General features: G+C 37.7%; 1 protein-coding gene across 1 annotated transcript in view; it reads right to left on the minus strand.

The window, feature by feature from the left end:
- Positions 1-20,568, minus strand: part of TOP6BL (TOP6B like initiator of meiotic double strand breaks) — a 50,619-nt gene that overhangs the window by 27,053 nt on the left and 2,998 nt on the right. The window contains 5 exon segments of the mRNA XM_054570690.1: positions 6-61; positions 1,213-1,296; positions 6,964-7,073; positions 13,119-13,172; positions 20,212-20,322. Of these exon segments, the coding sequence (XP_054426665.1) occupies positions 6-61; positions 1,213-1,296; positions 6,964-7,073; positions 13,119-13,172; positions 20,212-20,322 (415 nt within the window).

The raw sequence follows: 20,568 nt of genomic DNA on the forward strand, positions 1-20,568 counted from the left end.
CTTACCCAAAGATTTCCGTAGAGAGGATTCCATTCATCTTTACACTGAAATTAAATCTAATCTACGAAATAAATGGTGTGAGATTTAATATGAACCAGGATAGAGATGAAAAACTTCTATACTTAATTCCTAAAGGAGATATTCTTTATATTACCCTTTTTTTCACTATCCCGAAACATAATGAACAATTGTCTGTGTTTAAATTCTGCATCTTAAATATATTGCATCCAACACTACAATTCCAAGTAGTCACAAATTATCAGGAAATCCTACTCTTTTGTTCTTCGCTGTTCCCCCAATGTATCTTCTTCCCCTTCTTAAAGGAACTATCCATTTTTCTCCCTATTCTTTCCATTGTTAATCACACAAGGAATATTCCATGCTTTTTTCCCCTTTGCTTCTTCTTCCCTGCCCCATCTGACTTTTTTGTCTTCCCTCCAATTTATTTCACTAACTATTTCCTACCTTCAACCTACATTTTTCTTTCTATATAACATAAAGAGTAATAAGGAACTCCAGAGCCAGACTGTCTGTGCTCAGATCCTGGCTCTGCAGTGATTTAACCTATGTACCATCGTTTCCTCACCTATAAAATGGGGATGATGATAACACCTGTTTCACGGAGGGCATTATGAGGTTTGAATGAGTAAGTGTGTGGAGGACATTTAGAATAGTAACTGGCAAAAACTAAGCACTGAACTTTGCTGACAACAAAAAAAGTAGGATGACAACAAGAGAAAAAAAGGGGGGAAACTATATAGTAAACTTAGCTGTGTGCATCTTTAGAAATATATCTAACTACAGATAATAATAAAAATTTTGCTCTGAAAAGTTCAAAGTATCAAAATTTCCTTATTTGCTCTTACTGTCACTTTAGAAAAGGAGATAATTAGCAAGGTTCATCAGCCAAGCTTAACAGAAAAATGAAACAAAGGAGGGAAAAAGAGGTGCCCAAAGTGATACAATAAAACAGTAAAGAAGTGAAAATAAGAACCCAAAAGAGAGCTCTCTCTATATCCAAGGGCTCCCAGCTATGTCCCATGAGCAATACCAAGACTGCCTTAGGGGCATAGGAACCAAATCAATTCAATATTAAATTCAATATTTCTTTTAATGAAAACAAATCAGATCCTTCCATATTTTACAGAGCAGAGATATCTTGAAAATGTGACTTAAATAAGAGAACCTTTATTGTTCAAAAGAACAGCTTACCTTAGGGTGCACCATGATAATTTTGCGTAAAAAATTCTTTATAACCAGACTATCTGTCATCAAATTTCTTGGCTTTTCATCAACCTGTAACAACACAACAAAACATCCACCACACATACACAAACCCAAAAGTACAAGCGAATCAAATTATGGTATTTCTTCCTATAAAAGTAGCACCTCAAAGAGCTTTGCAGACATCAAAGGGGAAACATCTTTGGGTCTGAGAATTGGACAAAAAAGGAATCTAATAGCCATTATTTCTTTGGTTAAAGTACTTATTTCATGGAACTTCAGGAGACACGCGAACAATGATCAGAGTAAAACCAACAATCTCAAAATCACCTTTTGGAAAAAATTTAAAAGTAATTTAAAATTAATTCAGACTGCAGCTGCGAAGAGTAACCCTGTCTTAACTCAACCATCCTGATGTGGGTCAGCTTGTATTAAGAATATGGAATGGCCCTGGCTGGCATGACTCAGTCGATTGAGCGCTGACCTGCAAACCGAAGAGGTCGCTGGTTAGGGCACATGCCTGGGTTGTGAGCCAGGTCCCCCGCTGGGGTGTGTGAGAAGCAACCAATTTGATGTATCTCTCCTACATTGATGTTTCTCTCCCTCTCTTTTTCCGCCCTTCCCCTTCTCTAAAAATAAATAAAACCTTTAAAAAAAAGAATATGAATGACGTTAAAGGAGTAGACACTGAAAGAAACTTATTTTTTTAATGTGAACCCATTCTTTCAAACATTTATTTTTAGGGGAAAGCTGTACAGCAAAAAGCTCAAAAGCCAGAAAACCTGTGTTCTAGCATTATCTCTGTAAAAATTACTTGAGTAACTGTGAATTAAAAAAACAATCACTTAACTGCTCTGAACCTTATTTCCTAATCAGCAAAAGAGGGGTAAAACTTACCTTTTTTATGTAGTAAAAAGTTTACAGAACTATTTTAAGGATGAAACAATAATCTAAAAGTACATGTTATATACATGGAACAATAATAGATACCACTTGTTGAATGCCTACTATGTGGCAAGCATTGTGCAGGTGCTACATAGACATTACCTCACAACAATCCTGGAGGCAGGTGTTTACTCCTTTCTTTGTAGATTAAAAACAAACACTAACCGAGGCTCAGAGAAGTTGAGCAACTTGCCTAAGGTCACTGAGCTCTTCAGTGACAGAGCCAGAGTTTAACCCTAAGTCTACTTAAAATCAATTGTCCATTTCCAATATACCCTGACACCTCCCTACAAATATAATAAGACTTACCATTCAATAAAGGCTTTCTCTATTCCAGGAATGGTCTAAAGTATCTTACTTATATTACTTCATCACCCCCTACAACACCCTAATAGGTACGTAAAACCCACATTTTCTGGAAGAAAAAAGTGAGTCTCAAAGAGGTTAAAAACTTTCCCAAGGGTACCTAATTTGGTTCCAAAGCTTTAGTATTAATCACTTCCCTATGCTAACTACCTATATTTAATATAGTGTCCCTAAAACCAAAGCCAGAGAAAGTCTCCTAGAAAAGGGAGAAGTCCAAGGGAATAAGAAGAAATAGAGTTGGGAAAATCAGGTAAGATCTTATTGGTGACAGAGCCATGTCACCAGAATACAGAGCCATGTACTGGGTACATATTAAAAAAAGAAAATGGTCCAACCTCAAAATCTCATAATACAATAAAGAGAAACATATAAATATCTAATAAAGACTTGTAATATTTTTATGAGTACATTGAAAAAACAATCAAGAACTGTGTGATGGGTGGGGATAATTAGAAAAAAACATAAAAATATTAGAAAAATTATTAGAAAAATGAATGAGAATTATTAGAAAATTCTGGAAAGAAACCTAGGATTATTAATTTACATAAATAATGGTAATTAAGTGATAACTGCAGCACACATTACAGTCACATCCTTCATTTAAAAATTTTTATTATAAAATGTTCAAACAGAAAAGCAATGGTCTCCTAAAAGCATTTCCTGTGCTTAACACTTCCAAAACAACTTCTTGGAACAGTTTCAAACTTCTGTAACCTTGGTGATTATAGGGTGTACCACAGAAAGGGCTAATTATATCTAGCAGCAAAGCAACCAAATAAGTGAAAGTTCCTTGAGCAGCTACCAGAGAGGAGCTACAATTAAAAATGATGAGAGTTACCATTTATTGAACACCTGCTACATGACAAGCAGTTTATATGCAAGCAGGAAATACCCCCATTTTATTGATGAGGATAATGAGACTAAATAAGTTAAGTCATCTGCCTAAGGTCCCATAGAGCTAGTTAAGTGGCAGAACTGGGATTCAAACCTAGATCTGACCAACTCCAAACCCCACACTTCACTATGCAATGCTGCCTCTCCAAAGAGTGTTCATTTTCTATGCATATAGCTATCTGAATCAGATATTACATAATCTATCATTATTTTTTATGGCTCTTGACAGGCAATGCTTACATGTAACTACTGAATATATGTATTTACTCACTCATGCAACACTTAATGTGGCTTATTATGTACCTGGACCTACAGAGATAAATAAAACAATCTGCATCTGAAGAACTCACAGTTAAGTAGAAAAGAAATACAAATAAATCATTTTCATAACAATGTAAAAAGTATCATGATTTAGATGTGTAAGAGATGCTAAAACAATACAAGGATTGGAACCTCATCCAGACTGAGAAGATAAGAGACCTACTGTCAGGTCAGCAGAGGATACTTAACACAAAGCAAATAGCTTCTTTTAAGATCTACTCATAAATTATTGACACAGACAGACAGACAGACACACTCTGAGTGCAATGTCTTTTATAGCCTTTTATAATTGGGTGTTAGAAACCCAGTACTCCAGCCTGACATACCTACAGAAGCAGTGAATTTACTTAAGTGTTAGGAAAAAATACATGCTACCAGCCCTGAGCAGCAGAAACACTATTAAATTATATGTTCCAGCCTTCACCTTTAAATATAAGTTTAATTATATGATAGAATATGGGAACTGCTTTATATTTTGAAAAACAAACTTATGCAGTCATGGGCCACATATGACTTTACAGGAGAAAGTCAATCAGTGTGTCTGTCTCGTTAAATAGATAATAGATTGATAAATACAAAGATCAATAGGTATAAATACAGAGATATGTTTGTATGCATATACGTATATCTCTACCCATTTTATCATTTACTATTATGGCAAAAATAAATATAAAAATGGATCAAGATGTCAAGAAGATCTTTTAAAATCAAATTGTTTTTGGAGGGACATGTTATCCAGGCTCATGGACCCCAAGGATGCAGGACTGACTCGACATAACCAAAACCTCCCTGCTCTCTCCTAAATGAAGCTTTCTTCAATCTTCTCTGAGATTATCTCTCCTCACATGCTCGAAGTAGTGAATCATTTATTATAGCTTTTTTAAAAAATTGATTTCAGACACAGAGAGAAAAAGGGGTGGGGGGAGAGGGATGGATTTCTTGTTCCACTTACTTATACATTCATTGGTTGATTCTTGTATGTGCCCTGACCAGTGGTCAAACCTGCAACATTGGCGTATCAGGACAATGGCTTTAACACAGCTACCCAGTCAGGGTTTCTTATAGCTTTTTCATCGATATCTGCTATGAATCTTGCTACTTGACCCTTCTCCCCAATTGAGTTATATATAATGAAATCTTTCACAATCTCCTCTCGCTCTCTTCATTCAAATACCTTTTAAATACCTGCCGAGCACTAAAGACAATGAGACATAATGGAAAAAAATGCTTTCAGGAAATCCTTGTTCCTCTGAGATTATAATACTCTTTTATAAACTTTCTTCATCAGTCACCACATCCAAGTAGTTGACTAAGTCTAAGCAGGAACTTAGTCTCACAATTCCCGGCCTCTTCAACTCCAATGATCTTGACTTCTACTCATTTCCAGCCACTATTTCCATAGCCACAGCTTGGAACTGTATGGTTCTGGAAACCTTAAACTGAAATGTCCCACTCTTATGTGAAAAGCTATATACCAAGATATTAACCTTGATTACGTAAAATTATTTGTGTTCTAAATGCTCACCTTGATTTTCCTGAGAGAAACACTACTTGAAGTGGGGCGGGGGGGGACTTTATAACTCTGATGACAACTTCCTATTCTTTCAAGTTTCTGAACCCCTTATATCCAGAAAAACTGTTTTTCAGCCTCATCGAGACTTCTAGGTCATGACCTCTTCCCACTGGGTTAGGTACCCTTCTTCTATACCACAACATTCAGTGCTTACCTTTATCATGATACATATTACATTGTATTGAATTATTTGTTTGTCTGTCTTTTCCCTTAGATTTCAAGTTCCTTGGGATCAAGTAACATGTTTTGGAACTCTGTATCTTCTAGCATAGTGAGGTCAAATTGAACAGAAACAAGTTTCTGAATGAATGGATTCTGAAACAGTATTGATTAATCAGTAAGACTGGTTTAAATTGTCACTTAACTTTTGTAGGACCTTCAGAATGTCATTCAAATTCTGAATCTCAGTTTTCTTATCTGTAAAACGGTGATAATTCTTGTCCTATTCACTTTATAGAGTTTTCAGGAGGCTTAACTAATATATAAATGTTAGATATAAGAATTATCATTGTTTGTTCAGACTGGCTAAAGCATGTGCTCTCCTTTTCTAGAACTGCTTTCCTTGGTTCACTGGTATCAGCCTTTTTATTGCTATTTGACATTAATAGCTTCAGAGCTGACTAACCATTAATTGCTCCAGATTGTTTACTGTTCAGTTCCCCTAAATAAGATAAGGCACAGCCAGGGGATATCTGTTGTCCCCATTCCTTTTAGAATGTGCATATAATTGTTCAAATATGGAGAAGGCCTCCCAAGTGCTTCTTGGAAGAATGTTTAAGGTACTCCAATTTTTTATGTCTCCACCAACTCAAAGAAAGGAAAGATAGAGGACTGGATAATTGTTAAAGGCAATGGAGAACTCAACTGTCACTCATAAATCTGGGCTACAAATAAATCAATAAAACTCTTTAAACCAATATTAAACAATGTATTCAAATAGGATCTGCACTAGGAATCCATTTTTATTTTCTTTTTCAGGAGATCCAAATTTAAATACTGTCTTGTTTCAGTGGTTCTCAAACTTACCCGCAAATTAAGAATCATTGGGATTTTTAAAATATTCTGAAGCCCAGACCACACCTGTTATGGACTGAATTGTATCCCTCAAAATTCACATGTTGAAGCCTAGCCAGCCATGTGACTGTATGTGGAGGTGGGGCCTTGAGGATGTAATGAAGTGTAAATGAGATCATAAGGGTGGAGCCCTAATTCGATAGAACTGGTGTCCTTATAAGAAGAGGAAGAGACACCAGACAGCTCTCTCCAGATATGTACAGAGGAAACACCATGTGAAGAAACAGTGACAAGGCACTTTGATCTTGGACTTCTAGTCTCCAGGAGTAAAGGAAAATAAATTTCTGTTGTTTAAGCCACCCAATCTGTGGTAGTTTTTAGGACAGCCCATGCAGACTAATCCAATATCCTAGACCAATTAAATCAGAACCTTTTGGAGTGGGACACAAATACTAGTGTTTCAGAAGCTCCCAGGTGATTTAAAACCTGTGCAGGGAAGTTTGGGAGCCAATGCTTCATTTCAACTTGGATCTGTGATGAACGTATGCTTTTCTTTCCTGCTATTAGATTTGTACAAAAATAAGAATCAAAACATCAACAATTTATAGACCCACAACAAAACCTGCCTCAAAAGTCATCTGGAAAGGTGTTACCCTTGATGTGTCCTGAGAATAGCTGGCTTCTTCCGAAGTCCAATTCAGTTTTGCAGAGAAACCAGGCAGTATAGATTGCATTCCTGTGTAAGGAGACATGGTGACAAAATAGAACAAGCAGTTTGGATAAGCACCAGAATTTCTGGAATTGTTTATTAAACTTAAGAGCCAAGAAGGCTTTTCCCTGATGAAAAGATTATCTGCAAAATTTAAACTATGACTGGAAATAGCTATGCATCAGCAAATTGCTTGAACATTTAGAATTACATTATAGGGTTAAGACATTTAATTCCATGTTTTCAATTTTTCCCATTCGTTAAATCATTTGTGTTTTCAGTTAATTTCCACAAGGTCATACCCAATGCCAGAAAGCTTCAGAGCTGATAGCTCTATCTGATATTCTTGTATTTTTACTAAATAAATTCATTATTTAATAAACACACACTCAGTAAATGAGCTTATTTAGAACCAAAAGCAGAAAAGTTCAAGAATGACCCTCTCAGGCATTTACCCAGTACAGTATGTTGTTTTTAAAGATAATCTTTAACAAAAAAGCAAACCTTGCTGTTTTAATTAATAAATTAACCACTTGGTGTATTTACATGTATTGACTCAACTATCTTTCCACAAGGCATCAGTGAGTCCTGGGTCATCATCATCAAACAGATCTCAAGGTATGCACTGCCCTTCTTCCTTTCTGTACTCTGGCACTCACATTACAAAAGGAAAAAATGAATTTCCCAATTTATAAAATGCCATCACTTATTTTCTCTCTACAGTGTTATAAAGGAGAACTAAATATGAATAAAAATAGATATCTGTCTCTGCAAGTTCTACCTTGTAAATGAGGTTGCCAATGTTAATATTATACAAGAACCCAACTTTAAAAATGTAATAACAATAAGCTATATCCCAAAATAACAATACAATTTCTCCTAAAGCATTCATATTACATACCTAATAAAGCTTTAACCATCTCAAAAAGTATGGACATTACCAAGATCAAGTTCTAACTATCAGTCTTAATGAGTAATATTTTTCTTGCCATTAGTTTGTTTTTTAATATATTCAGTCACATTCAAATCCAGGGTAATATGGCAGCAAGGTTATGCAACACTGAAGTTTAATGAACTTGGCACTGAACCAGAATGACTTGCGTCAATCTTCTGACAAGGGGGAGAGAGAGCCAGAGAGAATCATCGATGTGAGAAAAAAACATCGATCAGTTGCCTCTCATACACACCTCAACCCTGGATCAAATCCACTACCTAGGTAGGTGCCCTGACCGGGGATCAAACCTGCAACCTTTTGGGGTATATGGGGATAACACTCAAACCAACTGAGCCACCCAACTAAGAGCGTATGTTTGTATTTTTTTTTAATCCTCACCCAAGGATATGTTTATTGATTTTGGAGACAGAGGAAGGAGGGAGAAAGGAGGAGGAGGAAAGAGAGAGGTAAGGCCTTCCATATGCATCCCAACCAGGGATCAAACATCAAACCTTCAACGTATTTTCAATAGTGAAGTACTATTAGATAAACTTAACAGGGAAAGCAGTAAAGAAATATTAAGGAAGCAAAAGAAGACAAATTCATTTATTTTAACTTCTTTTGATCTTTCATTAATCTTCTCTTTATTAAATCTTGACATGTATTACGCAAATCTAGCAGCAAGAGACTGTTTAGAACATATCAAAAGCTTGAAGATTAAGTGTGAATTTACAGGGTAACCAATGACCTATGAGAGTTCACATACTCTCCCTTACTTCTAAACCTAATATATGAAGCTGAAGTAAGTCTCAGTTTCCTTATCTCTGAAACAGAAATGGTGATAACACTGAAGTCTGACCTACCTCTCAAGAATGAATGAGATCATGAGACTCTCAGCCAAGATGGAGGCATAGGTAGATACAATTTGCTTCCTCACATAACCAAAAGGACAACAAATTTAAAAACAAAAACAACCAGAAATGCCAGAAAATCGAACTGTATGGCAGTCTGACAACCTAGTAGTTAAAGATAAAATATTCATCCAGACTGGTAGGAGGGGCGGCAATGGACAGCCATGGCAGAGAGGACGCTTGGGAAGGCAACAGACTGGGCAGGCAAGGCAGCAGCTGCCAGACCAGGCGGTCCCACATTTGTATGCAGATTAACCAGGAGGAACAACTGGGGGAGTGAGAGAGACCATACAACCCAGGGTTCCAGCGCAGGAACTTAAAGCCTCAAAACCTCTGGCTGTAGAAATTTATGGGAGTTGTGGTGGTGGGAGAAACTCCCGGCCTCACAGGAGAGTTCATTGGAGACACCCACAGGATCCTAAAACGTATACAAACTCAATGTTGAGCAAACCTGGACCCATCAATCTCTTTAACATACAAAAAGTGCAATTCCTCATTTCCTTTCCCAACAAATTAACAAAGATGACAAAACAAAACTAAACATTAAAAAAAAAGTCTCCATGATGCCAAAAGGACGAAGTACAGGAAATAAACAAAAACTGATCATAACCATATCAACAATAAAGCTATCTCCCCTAATTTCAAGGGCTGGTATTCTTATCTAGTGCTTTGAATTAAAAAATAAAAAGATATCAACAAACATGGGAATGAGGAGATACTTTAAAATATTAAAAAATAAATAAAAATGAGTAGACGAGACAAGAAAGAAGCAGCAAAATAAACAGAGGCCTATAAATACGGCTCTTTTCATATTGCCCCGTCTCATCAGTCTCTTCTACTTCTAGCTTCTAGACCTGGGCAAGAAGGACAAACTAAAATGTTTCACCAAACAAATATTTATGATAGAGGTAGTTCTACATAAATGGATAAATGTATAAATAAATTAATATATAAATGTATTTCTACATAAATAGACAAGTATGTGATGCAGAATAGGATATATTAATATAAAGTAATGAGAATTTTTAAACACAAGGATTTATCTAGCTTGATGGGCACCATCCTTCAAAGTACAGAAAATTATTCTAATTAACAGAGGACCTCAAATCTGGTCTGAGGTATTTTATTCTAATAATCAGGAGGAACATAAAACTATGTTTAAGTTAATATATATAATTTAATATATAATAATCCTATAGTATAAAAGCAGAATTTATAAAAATTTCAGTTAAATTAGATAATGGAGAAATGAAAATGGAGAAACCCCCCAAAAAAGGCAAAAAAATTTAAGCCTAGAGAATTATGAGAATGGAGATACTACACAGCAAGTTAGTTTTCAAGAAAATGAACCCCTTTTTAGATATGTTGCACATGATTTTTTAGAGGAACCCTCAAATGGAGTAATAGTCTAATTGACAATCAAAGCCAAGCATGTTAATAATATAAAAAAATAATTTTCATCAGAATAGAAACGATAGTTAAAGCCTTAAAAGCAGAAAAGCTATCTGAAGTAAATGTAGAATAATAATGCAGAATAATGAAGGGAAGAAAGGCATATTGGTGACTGAACTTTAGGAAATATCTTCCAAGTTACCAAATGAGCACCTTGAACGTTCATACATCCATTGTAGTTCTCACTGCACTGTATTTTCAGAGTTACCTCTCCCTGTGACTTCCTTATGACAAAGTAGATGTTCAATAAAAATTTACTGGATAAAGGTATAAATAGTTAGGGACCAGAGAAGAAAGAAAACAAAAAAGAGAACACAGCCCATTAGAAATATAGGAAAATAAGGGGTTTTTGGTTATTGTTTATTAATCCAGCTTAAATAAAAACATCCAGAAATATGAGCCTGTTTGTAAAGCAATTGATCTGAAGTATTCCAGATCCAGAGAAAAATCACCTTGATATAACCCTGATAGAATAGACTGAAAAGTAAGGAAAACTGCTCTTGGGTGGTTCTACAATGTACAATTTCCCTAAAGAAACGTCAGACCTTATTTTAGGTAGAGAGAAATCAACTGAGCAATGAAGCAGGTAATGTAGTTACCAAACTGAATTCAAAGGCATACTACTGATTGTGTACAGGTATATAATTCTTTACATCTAGAAATCTAATGGTTAATGAATTAGCCACCAGAGTTAATTAAGGAATACTAAGATTTGTGAATGGACCAATTTAAAGCAGTTTGTTAATGTTACAGGAATGCTACATAAATGACAATAGAAATAAAAGCATACTGAATGATGTATAATCCAGAAAGCTAAGGGATTCAAATTTTGATTTTGGACAATTTCCTTTGTGAGCTTCAATGAGTCATTTCTGTTGCTAATTAGTAAAAATAAGCAGCATTACTGAGTGGAGATTTGTAGTATTAAGAGTTCTAATGTCCAAAGAGAAGACAGGCTAAAGGCGGCTACTAAATGTGATTAAAAGACTGGATTTTTATTGGGTACTTGATGTGTAGTACTTCCTCTTTGTACAAAAGCCACCTCTGTTTTATCACAAGAGTATAAAAATAGATTAAATAAATATGCATACAGTTACTTTGTGCTCCTAAATGACAAATTAAAACTAAGTCACCATGAAACAGTCTAACATCTGTATTAGCATAATAAAAAGGTGGTTATTCCATAAACTATACTCAATTCAGTATCTTCTCTCTAGTATTAACAATGATAATAAAACCCTTTTCTTGTACTTATATGACTTTTCACTTTTTTTCAAAGCACTTTCACAAACATTAACCAAAGGTAGCATTATGTATGATCAGACTACTGATTGTATAGGCATGTTAAGTATAGGTTTATGTTGCAAGAAATACTGCTATCCTCCTCCCTAGTGCTAATAACATACTCCCTTCCTTTCAAAGCATCTTCACACATATTAATTGGAGCAGGAGCATTATGAATGATCTTTCCATTCTTTGCATCATCTCAAGGGCACAATCCAAAAAAGAAGAGAACTAAATATTGATAACATATTCAATAATTTTGAGGCAGTCAACTCATAATTCTTAAATTTGGATTCAGATTTCCCAAAAGTCTTAAAATCGGAGCAAACTCTCCAGGACAATAAGCTGATTTTCTCTTTTTTCCAGGCATAAGCTTTGGGAGGCAATAGAATTACAAGATTAAGATATTTTACATGTAATCGTAAGGGAAGAAACCAAATAGATCTTGTTGACCACTGTAACCCCTCGGTGTAGAGCACAAGGTTCAGTGCATAGTAAATGCTCGGTAAATCATTGTGATTATTTTTATAGGGAGAACATTTTGCCCAAGCTCCCACAGAATATGTTATGGAGCTAAAAACAAAAATCTGTATTTTTTTGTTTCATTACTTTTCCTCCACAATTACTGCTTTAAAAAAATCCACTGGTAATACATTTCATAACATTTATTTTATAACATTATATATTTCTAATGCAGCTTTCTGGTTGTTTTCATATTCAACACATGGCATATTTTCTTAAAGCAATGACAAATGTAATTTAAAAAAACAAAACTCACCACAATCTACTTACATTCCAAATTTAGTTGGGGAAATTTTCTTTTAAAAATAATTTTGTAAAATTTGTAAATAAACCATTCATCAGGAAAAGCTAGGCCTATTGGATAATACTTATAAACCACACAACCATAGAAGATAAAAATGAAAGCACAACAGTTCTCAGATCAATCATATTAGTCTCCTTAAAATAAAAGTATGTCCTTTAGCTTGATCATTCTTAAGTCGAAGGAAATAACTTCTAAAACCAAAGTTATTGAAAGCTCCTAAATCATACCAACTCTGGCATGGTGAAAACAGTATTTATAGTAGCCAAAATCATTTATGGTAAAAGGATTTTCCATACATTATTTCTTTGAGGTAGATGGGAACAAATGCTTTGCTAAAAGCTTTATTTTACATCTGGGTAAATTTTTCCTAAGGTTGCATACAGACTATTAAGAGAAGCTACAGAGACCTAGGTATCTTTTCCATGCCTGTATCTGTACAATTTTATAGATCACCTTCCAGTAGGACTGCCCAATAAAATACTGAATGGAACATACTAAAACAATTATTCACTATTTATCTGAAATTTAAATTTAAGTGAGCATTCTGTATTTTTATTTGCCAAATCTGGCAATCCTAGCTTTCAGTATAAGTCTGTTTCAGAAAATACCAAATTCATCGCCAGGAAGGATTTAGTCCCATGGAAAAGGTAAAGGAAACTCTTTACCTTTTAGAAATGTCTTGCAGACCAAACCACCACAAATGCTTCCTGCAGAAGCAACTGTAAAAAAAGAAAAAAAGGAAATATCACAAATAAAACAATTAAATGGATTTTATCTAAAGAATCAAATGCGAGCCTGAAAACACTGCTTATAGATACAACATAAAAAGAGGTGACCACTACATCCCTGACTGGTGTGGCTCAGTGGGTTGGGCGTCATTCTACAAACCAAAAGGTCACCAGTTCAATTCCAGTCAGGGCACAGGCCTGGGTTGCAGGTCAGGCCCCCGGTTGGGGTCATGAGAGAGGCAACGAATTGATGTTTTTCTCCCTCTCTTTTTCCCTCCCTTTCTTCTAAAAACAAATAAATAAAATCTTTTTTTTTTTTAAAGTGACCACTACCAATGAAATTCAGTAAAACTGGAGGCACCAAAGAGAAATTATGATGCTACCATGACTGTTTGGGCGACAGAACAACTTCTTGGAGATTTGACTAAATAGCAAGTCTTTCGGCTATATTCAATGCCAGGACTGCCTCTTTGGATATTACTATTCCTAGTAAAAAGGATTATAGGAAAACTGAAAGCTGTAGCTGGTCACCAAAATACATTACGCCAATCCATATTCCATATTCAATACTGAACCCATATTCCAATATGGATTCAATATGGAGCCCATATTCCAATATAAGATTCAATTAAAAATTTTGGCCCCTCTTTTAACCAGTTTACTCTTTAGTAGGAAATACTTGACTAGACTATCAGTTAAGAATTCTCTGTACCTAAAGTTCTAAATCTGAACATTACAATATTTGGAGCAATAATTCTTCAGGGAAAGAGGGTGAGGGAAGAAGTAGGCGCCCAAGAAGGGAAAAAGATGAGACCCATATGGAGGCTTTTTTCCAAATTGAACATGCCCTTCTCCTGAGGAATGTGACTCGATTGTTGAGAATCTAAGAATCACTGCCTCAGGGACCAATAAAAGTATGTCTCGCCCTCAAGAAATGTGTATTCTTCAAGATAAATTTTAAAAAATAAATAAACAAAATTTAAAAAAAAAGAAATGTGTATTCTTCAAGTAGGGAAAAAAGGTTGAGAATCACTGAACTAGAGTGAGAGGCAACAGCATTCTCTAAATGTGTGTTATCCAATAGAGCAGGCACTTACTACATGTGGCTATTTAAATTTAGCTAAATTAAATGAAAACTTCAGTTTCTCAGTCATACTAGCTAGCCGCATGTCAAGTGTTCAATAGCCAGGTGTGGCTAATGGCCACTGTACTGAATAGCACAGACGTAGAGCACTTCCATCATCACGAAAAGTTCTATTGGTTAAGCAATGCTCTAGATCTTCAGGTTTTGGACGATCGAGACAAATGGTATTGCTTCAAAAGGCATGAGTTCAAGTTGCATAGAACATTTAATAAATGACAATGATCTTTCTTCTTAAGATTTTATTTATTTATTTTTAGAGAGAGGAGAAGAAAGCGGGGAGAGAGGTAGAGAAACACTGTGTAAGAGATATATCACGGCCCCCAACTGGGGATCTGGCCCGCAACTCATGTGCCCTGCCTGGGAATTGAACCAGTGACCCTTCTGTTTGCAGGCCAGCAACTCAATCCACTGAGCCACACCAGCCGGGGCAAGACAGTTATCTTTTTTTTCTTTTTTCTTAGTATTCCTCACAGGAATACCCTGGTCCAAACTTTAAGAAGAGTGGATCATTGGGAAAGTATGGCAGGTGGAAGCAGGCCCATACTGGTGATTCGTGAGGAGCTAGAACATTAACAAGAAAAAGAACAAAACCTGTATGTCTTGTAGTGTGTCCATGATATTTCTCAACTGCATATCACACTGTGCCTTCTAACACCTTTTCTTAGTTTTAACAAGTATCATGTCAACAATTGTTGAAAATGGGTCACTTCTGGTGCACATGCTCAAAGAAAGCAATCACTCCACACCCCATCCAGCCCCCAATTTTCAGCTATATTTCTGTTTCTGTACTAAAGTGCTATCTTTCAAATGTAAAGATGAGAGTGAGACCAATTTGTAGAGCACATTCTTAAAGCAAGAGCATTCCCCAAAGTTTCCTCTATAGAATAGAAGATAATCTTAAAAAAAAATTTTTAAGAGCTATGTGGTCAAATATGTTTGGGAAAAATTATATATAGCCCATTTTGAATGATTCACAGTCCATGCTGGCATAATAAAGGTTCTGAGAAGATCTAAAGTAATAAAATTTCAGATTGCACTTTGTCAAGTATATGATTGTCTAACCCCTATTATGTACACCTGAAACCAATACAAAATAATGATGAATGTAAACTGTAATTGAAAAAATAATAATGAAACTCTTTGATTTTAACTAGCATTCCCCAAATTTAGATGACTACATAACTCCTTTCTCATAACTCATATAAACATCCTATTAGCACACATTGTGAGGAACACTGCAACAAGTAACACTTGTTAAAGGCTTCAACAATTACTGATGGAAAGAAACCATATATTCATCTCTCAGTTTCTCAGGATGAATCATTCTGGTAATAAAATTTGCTGATTTGTTGTGAATTGAATTTTGTGCCTCCAAAACAGATTTTGAAGAGTAAGCCCCAGCACTTATGAATATGACCTTATTTAGAAATAGGGTCTTCATGGATGTTATCAAGTTAAGATGAGATTGGGCCAGACTAGGGTGACCCTAAATCCCAGTGGTATTCGTTATAAGAAGGCCACATGAAAACACAGACACAGATTAAAACAGGGGAGACAATCACATGAAGACAGAAGAGACAGGAGTGTTAAATCTATAAGCCAAGAAACACCAAGGGCCTGCCAGAAGCTAGGAGAGAGTCATGAAATAGATTTCTCCCTCAGAGCCCTAAATGGAACCAAATCTACTGATACCTTGATTTTGGACTTCTAGCCTCCAAAACTGTGAGAAGTAAATTTATTTTGTTTTAAGACGCCCAATTTGTGGTACTTTGTTACAGCAGGCCTAGGTAAATAATATATGGTTCTTCATTACTGAAGATTTCAGCCCAGAGACACCACATCACACTTTCAAGTAAAGATGGCAGATTGAACATACATCTGTCTCTTTTAATTCCTCCTGAAACCTGAATAAAACAATAGAAATGGGATATTTTTCAAAGGGAATAAACCACAAGGATAGAGAATAAAACACAAAAACGATTATAATAAAGTTCTAGAAACTGGAAAGGAGAACTACTGGGAAAAGATTTAGGAGACCCAACAAGCTGAATTATAAGCCAGAAAATGAAAAGGCAAAAAAAAAAAAAAAAAAAAACCCAAAGTATACAACAAAACCCCCAAAGACTCAGGAATTTCAGTATTAGAAACTTCTGGAAGTAGAGGTGGGGTAGGAATTAAAGTAAGAAGAGTCGAATGGAAAAAATGAATTTAGGAAGTATTCAATCCTTTAGATTCCCTCCTCCATTAAGCATTCTAGGGACTGGCCCTCCTTAACCTTGGTGGGGGTGGGGTAAGGTAAAGGTTATTCCTTAAAAAGGTAGAACATGGATCTCTGGGCTGAGAAGAGAATCAAAGTTGTACTAAAAACAAATGGATTGAGAGAACATAAAGACTGAACACTGAGATATCCAACACTCCTCTTATCCCTTAATCCCAGAATGCTGGCATCTGGCTTTCTACCCACCTGGTGAAACAATGACCATATGAATAAAAAAATCTAGAAGAATATATGTTGAATGTTATTTAATAATTATCACAAGGGCTGAGATTACCATAAAAGTCTCACTTTCCATATATATTTCTTTAATGTTGCAGTGTTTTATGAGAAGCACATATCATCTTTTCTCCTACCAAAAAATATGAAAATAATTAGAGAAAGATCAGAGACAGTAAAGAGAAGAGAAATATCCCCTATACTAGAAGAGCTGAAGAAATCCATTAGGGCCAAAATACCTTTGGAATTGGGTTTCTTGCCAAAAGCTATTGTGGCCCATGTCCTTTGCTTTGAATGAAATCAACTTTGCTACCTTGGTAACAGTATCCTGGATTAGAATCAATGCACAGTCTAATACAACCATACATAGACCAACATTGCCCTAGCCACATAGCTAACCATCTCTCTCATGAATGGTCAGAACTCTGTCTAGTCAGAGTGGAGTTCATGTAGAGTAGAAGCAAAACAATGTATTTTCTTCTCTTGAGGATGTTCACTGCTAAGCACACAAAGACAAGACAGGTCATTCCAGTTCAGGTGAGAAAATATCTTCTAGAGCCTAAAGTAATACCCAATCTCAACCAGAACCCAGGGTAACTCCTCTAAGATTGATGGGATAATTTCATTCTCAAGTATCCTTCAACAAATACACACACACCCCACACACACAGCAAACACCCAGACAAACAAACAAGTTATCACTTCACAAGCCCAACGAAACTGTGTAAGTGCCACTCAGTGCATTAGCTTCTCTCAAAAATTAAAGCAAAAATGACAAAAGAATAAGCACCAAATGGAAGAGATGTGTATTTTCAAACTAACCGCAAGCTATGATTATCAAAGTATGCACTATTCATTTTATCTTTTCTTTTTCCTTTATTTTTTGGCTCTTTCCCAAGTACTGAAGGGTAGACATGACACAAAAAGGAAATAAAATTCAATGTGATCTAATTTTGCTGTCAAAGAAGAGGTTAAACCCAAAACCAAGAGTGAGATTGTTTCTAAGCAATTTTACCTTAAGCCAGTAAAATAAATAATCCTGTGATAAGAGACAGTCTACTCACCTTTCCTGAATGACACACTTGTAAATCTATCACCAGATACTTATTACACAATCATTTAAGTTTTTTAACTATGGAACAACCCTGAAGTAATAACATGACAAAAGATTATGACTAATTGATTTTTTAAAATAAGCTATAACATCAATGATGACAACGATAGAAAATCATCTTTTTTTTTCTTCCTCCACTTACTAGTTGTTACACAATGAAGAGTATTTGCCTGGTGCTTAGAATTTAATGCTTCTATGGAAATCACTAGCTGTCCTTCTAGCAATGCTCCCTTTGCTGTTTCATACTTCCAGTGAATCATTAAATATTTCAAAATCTGAAAAGAGCACAATTCAAAGAAAAAAAGAATCTTTAGAAATCTTGGTAATAAATTTGTATGATACACTTAATAATTCTAATTTCAAAAAATAATATTCTTGCCTGCAAAATGTCAGATTTACATTTGTTCAGAACAAAGCATTGTGTCTAAACAGAAGAAATAGTTTAGGGAGGTGACATAAGAAAGGAGACAGTGAAATTCAACACAATGCCCAACACGACAGGCAATGGAGACGTTAAATTGCTTTATTCAAAGGATAAGTTCATCTGGAAATAATAATTTGAAAAAATTAAGTGGGAGTTTGATTTTCCTCTTTCTTTTTTTCACCCCATATAAAAACTAACATTAAGTCATTAATCATCTTTAACTTTCATCAAATCAACATTTCTGAGGGTCAGAATACCAGTTAAGAGCACCGGCTCCGTAGTCAGATGCCCGTTTTTGAATCCTGATGCCCCAAATTCCAGGATGTGTCCTTGGGCAAGTTACTTCTCTGTACCTCAGCTCCCTCATTCATAAAAATGAGGACAAATCTACTGCTGAACGTGCAAAATGCTTAATACAGTGCCTGGCATATAGTAAATGCTTAATAAATGTTGCCTATTATTTCTAATAAAGTCATCTGCAGTAAAGCTGGAACACAATATTTTAAGTTGAACAGATCTCCAAGATGGTAGATAAAACATTCCCTCTTGACGAGAGAAAGTAGAAATGAAACGTAATGTATTTAATGCCATTATTTACGAAAGTTAGCCTCTCACTTCCACACGAAGGTACCACGGGGGAAGTGATTCCCTCCCCTTTTTTAAAGGCGGGGAGATCTCCGTGAGAGACCTTCAGGACTAAGATGCTAATTTGTACCAGAGTTTGTCAAGACAGTTTCCAGGCAGGCCTACAGCCTAACGCTCCCGCTCGCACATCCTCTGACTTTCTCTGCTCCCTCTGCGAAGATCTTCCCGCAGTTTCCTCGCCCATAATGACAGCAGTGGGGAAATGAACACTGGCCTGGGAGTCAGAAGCTCTGGGTTCTGTCCTAGGTCCTGCGACACCTAACCCTCCCACTTTCCTTGCGGACCACAAAGGCAGCAGGGAGAGCGGGAGAACTCTGAGTGCCTGCTGATCAACCCCGTGCGGCTCAAGGTTCCATTTTTACCTGTCAGTAACCCTTACAGGGCCAGGAGCTAAGTCAGCCAGGCAAGGGCCGTGCAAGTGCTGTGAGGAATGAACAAACGTGGCGAGCTGGTGCCCGGTGTTCACGCCCACCTTCCACAGCAAGAACCGATCTCTGGTCTGTGGTGTGGCCAGAGCTGGGGGCGCGGCCAGGACGCGACCCAGGGAGCCGCCCGGACCTCGCTCGGCCCGAGGGCCCACGACCACTTTCTCTCCCCTCCGTTCTGCACGGAGTGGCCCCGATGCCCGCCCAGGGTGGCCCATCCCTCTGTCCGCTGCTCTCCCAGCACAGGAGGGGGCCCCTGAGGCTGGCATTCCGGCTCTAACCCGGGTGGCTGCTAATGGTGGCAAACAGTTCCACTTCCTGGGCCTCGGTTTTCTCAGCGGTGAAGTCGGGGCGGCGCGGGCTCCTCCCGCGGGCAGCAGGGTTGTCCCTTCCCTCAGCTGTGTATTCTCCCTCCCCACGCCCGGGGGCTGGTCCGCTCCTCACAACCCCGTGGGCGGCCGGCTGACTGGCACCGAGTATCATTCCCGAACCTTCCTTTGCCACCTCAGGCAACGCGAGAACCCTCTGCCCAAACTTCGCCGTCTCCTCACAAGGCCCTTCTCCTCATACACTATGCTCTGCGTCCTCTCCCTTTCCGGCATCACCTCGCAGACGGCCAGGGCCGTCCCCTCCATTCTGCACGAGGAGCAGCGCCGACGCCCAGCCGAGGTGTGCCCGCCGCGACTTCGACTGCCGCCCGCGCCCGCGCCCACGCCCGGTCGCACCACGCCGTCTCTTCCCGCCCGCGCGTGCGCCCCGCCCACCGGCCGCGGCGCCTGCGCACTCGGCTCCGCCCGGCCCTTCAGGCTGCGCGTCACCAGGTCCTCCCGGGAACCGTGGGGAGCCACGCGGAGCCGCCGCGGCCCGTGGGCGGACAGGTGGGCGTGCTGCCGGCCTAGGGAAAGCCCGCGGGCGGCGAGCGAGGCTGGAGGCGAACAGGAATGACCCAGCCCACGACTCATCCTTCCTCTCCAAAGAGACTTTCTCACGGTGCCGCCGAGGCGCAGCCCTGAAGCCCAGAGAAGCGGCTAGTGCGGGACCCCAAGCTGGTTCTTGAGCCCCCCATGCAGCCTCACCTCCTGCGGGGGCTTCCCCAGTTGCCCCGGGCGAACCTCTGGTTCCCAGGTTTAGCAAATAAAAA

Source organism: Pteronotus mesoamericanus, unplaced genomic scaffold (assembly GCF_021234165.1).
Source record: "Pteronotus mesoamericanus isolate MK-2021 breed Mesoamerican mustached bat unplaced genomic scaffold, CSHL_Meso_final contig_214, whole genome shotgun sequence".
Classification (NCBI taxonomy): Eukaryota; Metazoa; Chordata; class Mammalia; order Chiroptera; family Mormoopidae; genus Pteronotus; species Pteronotus mesoamericanus.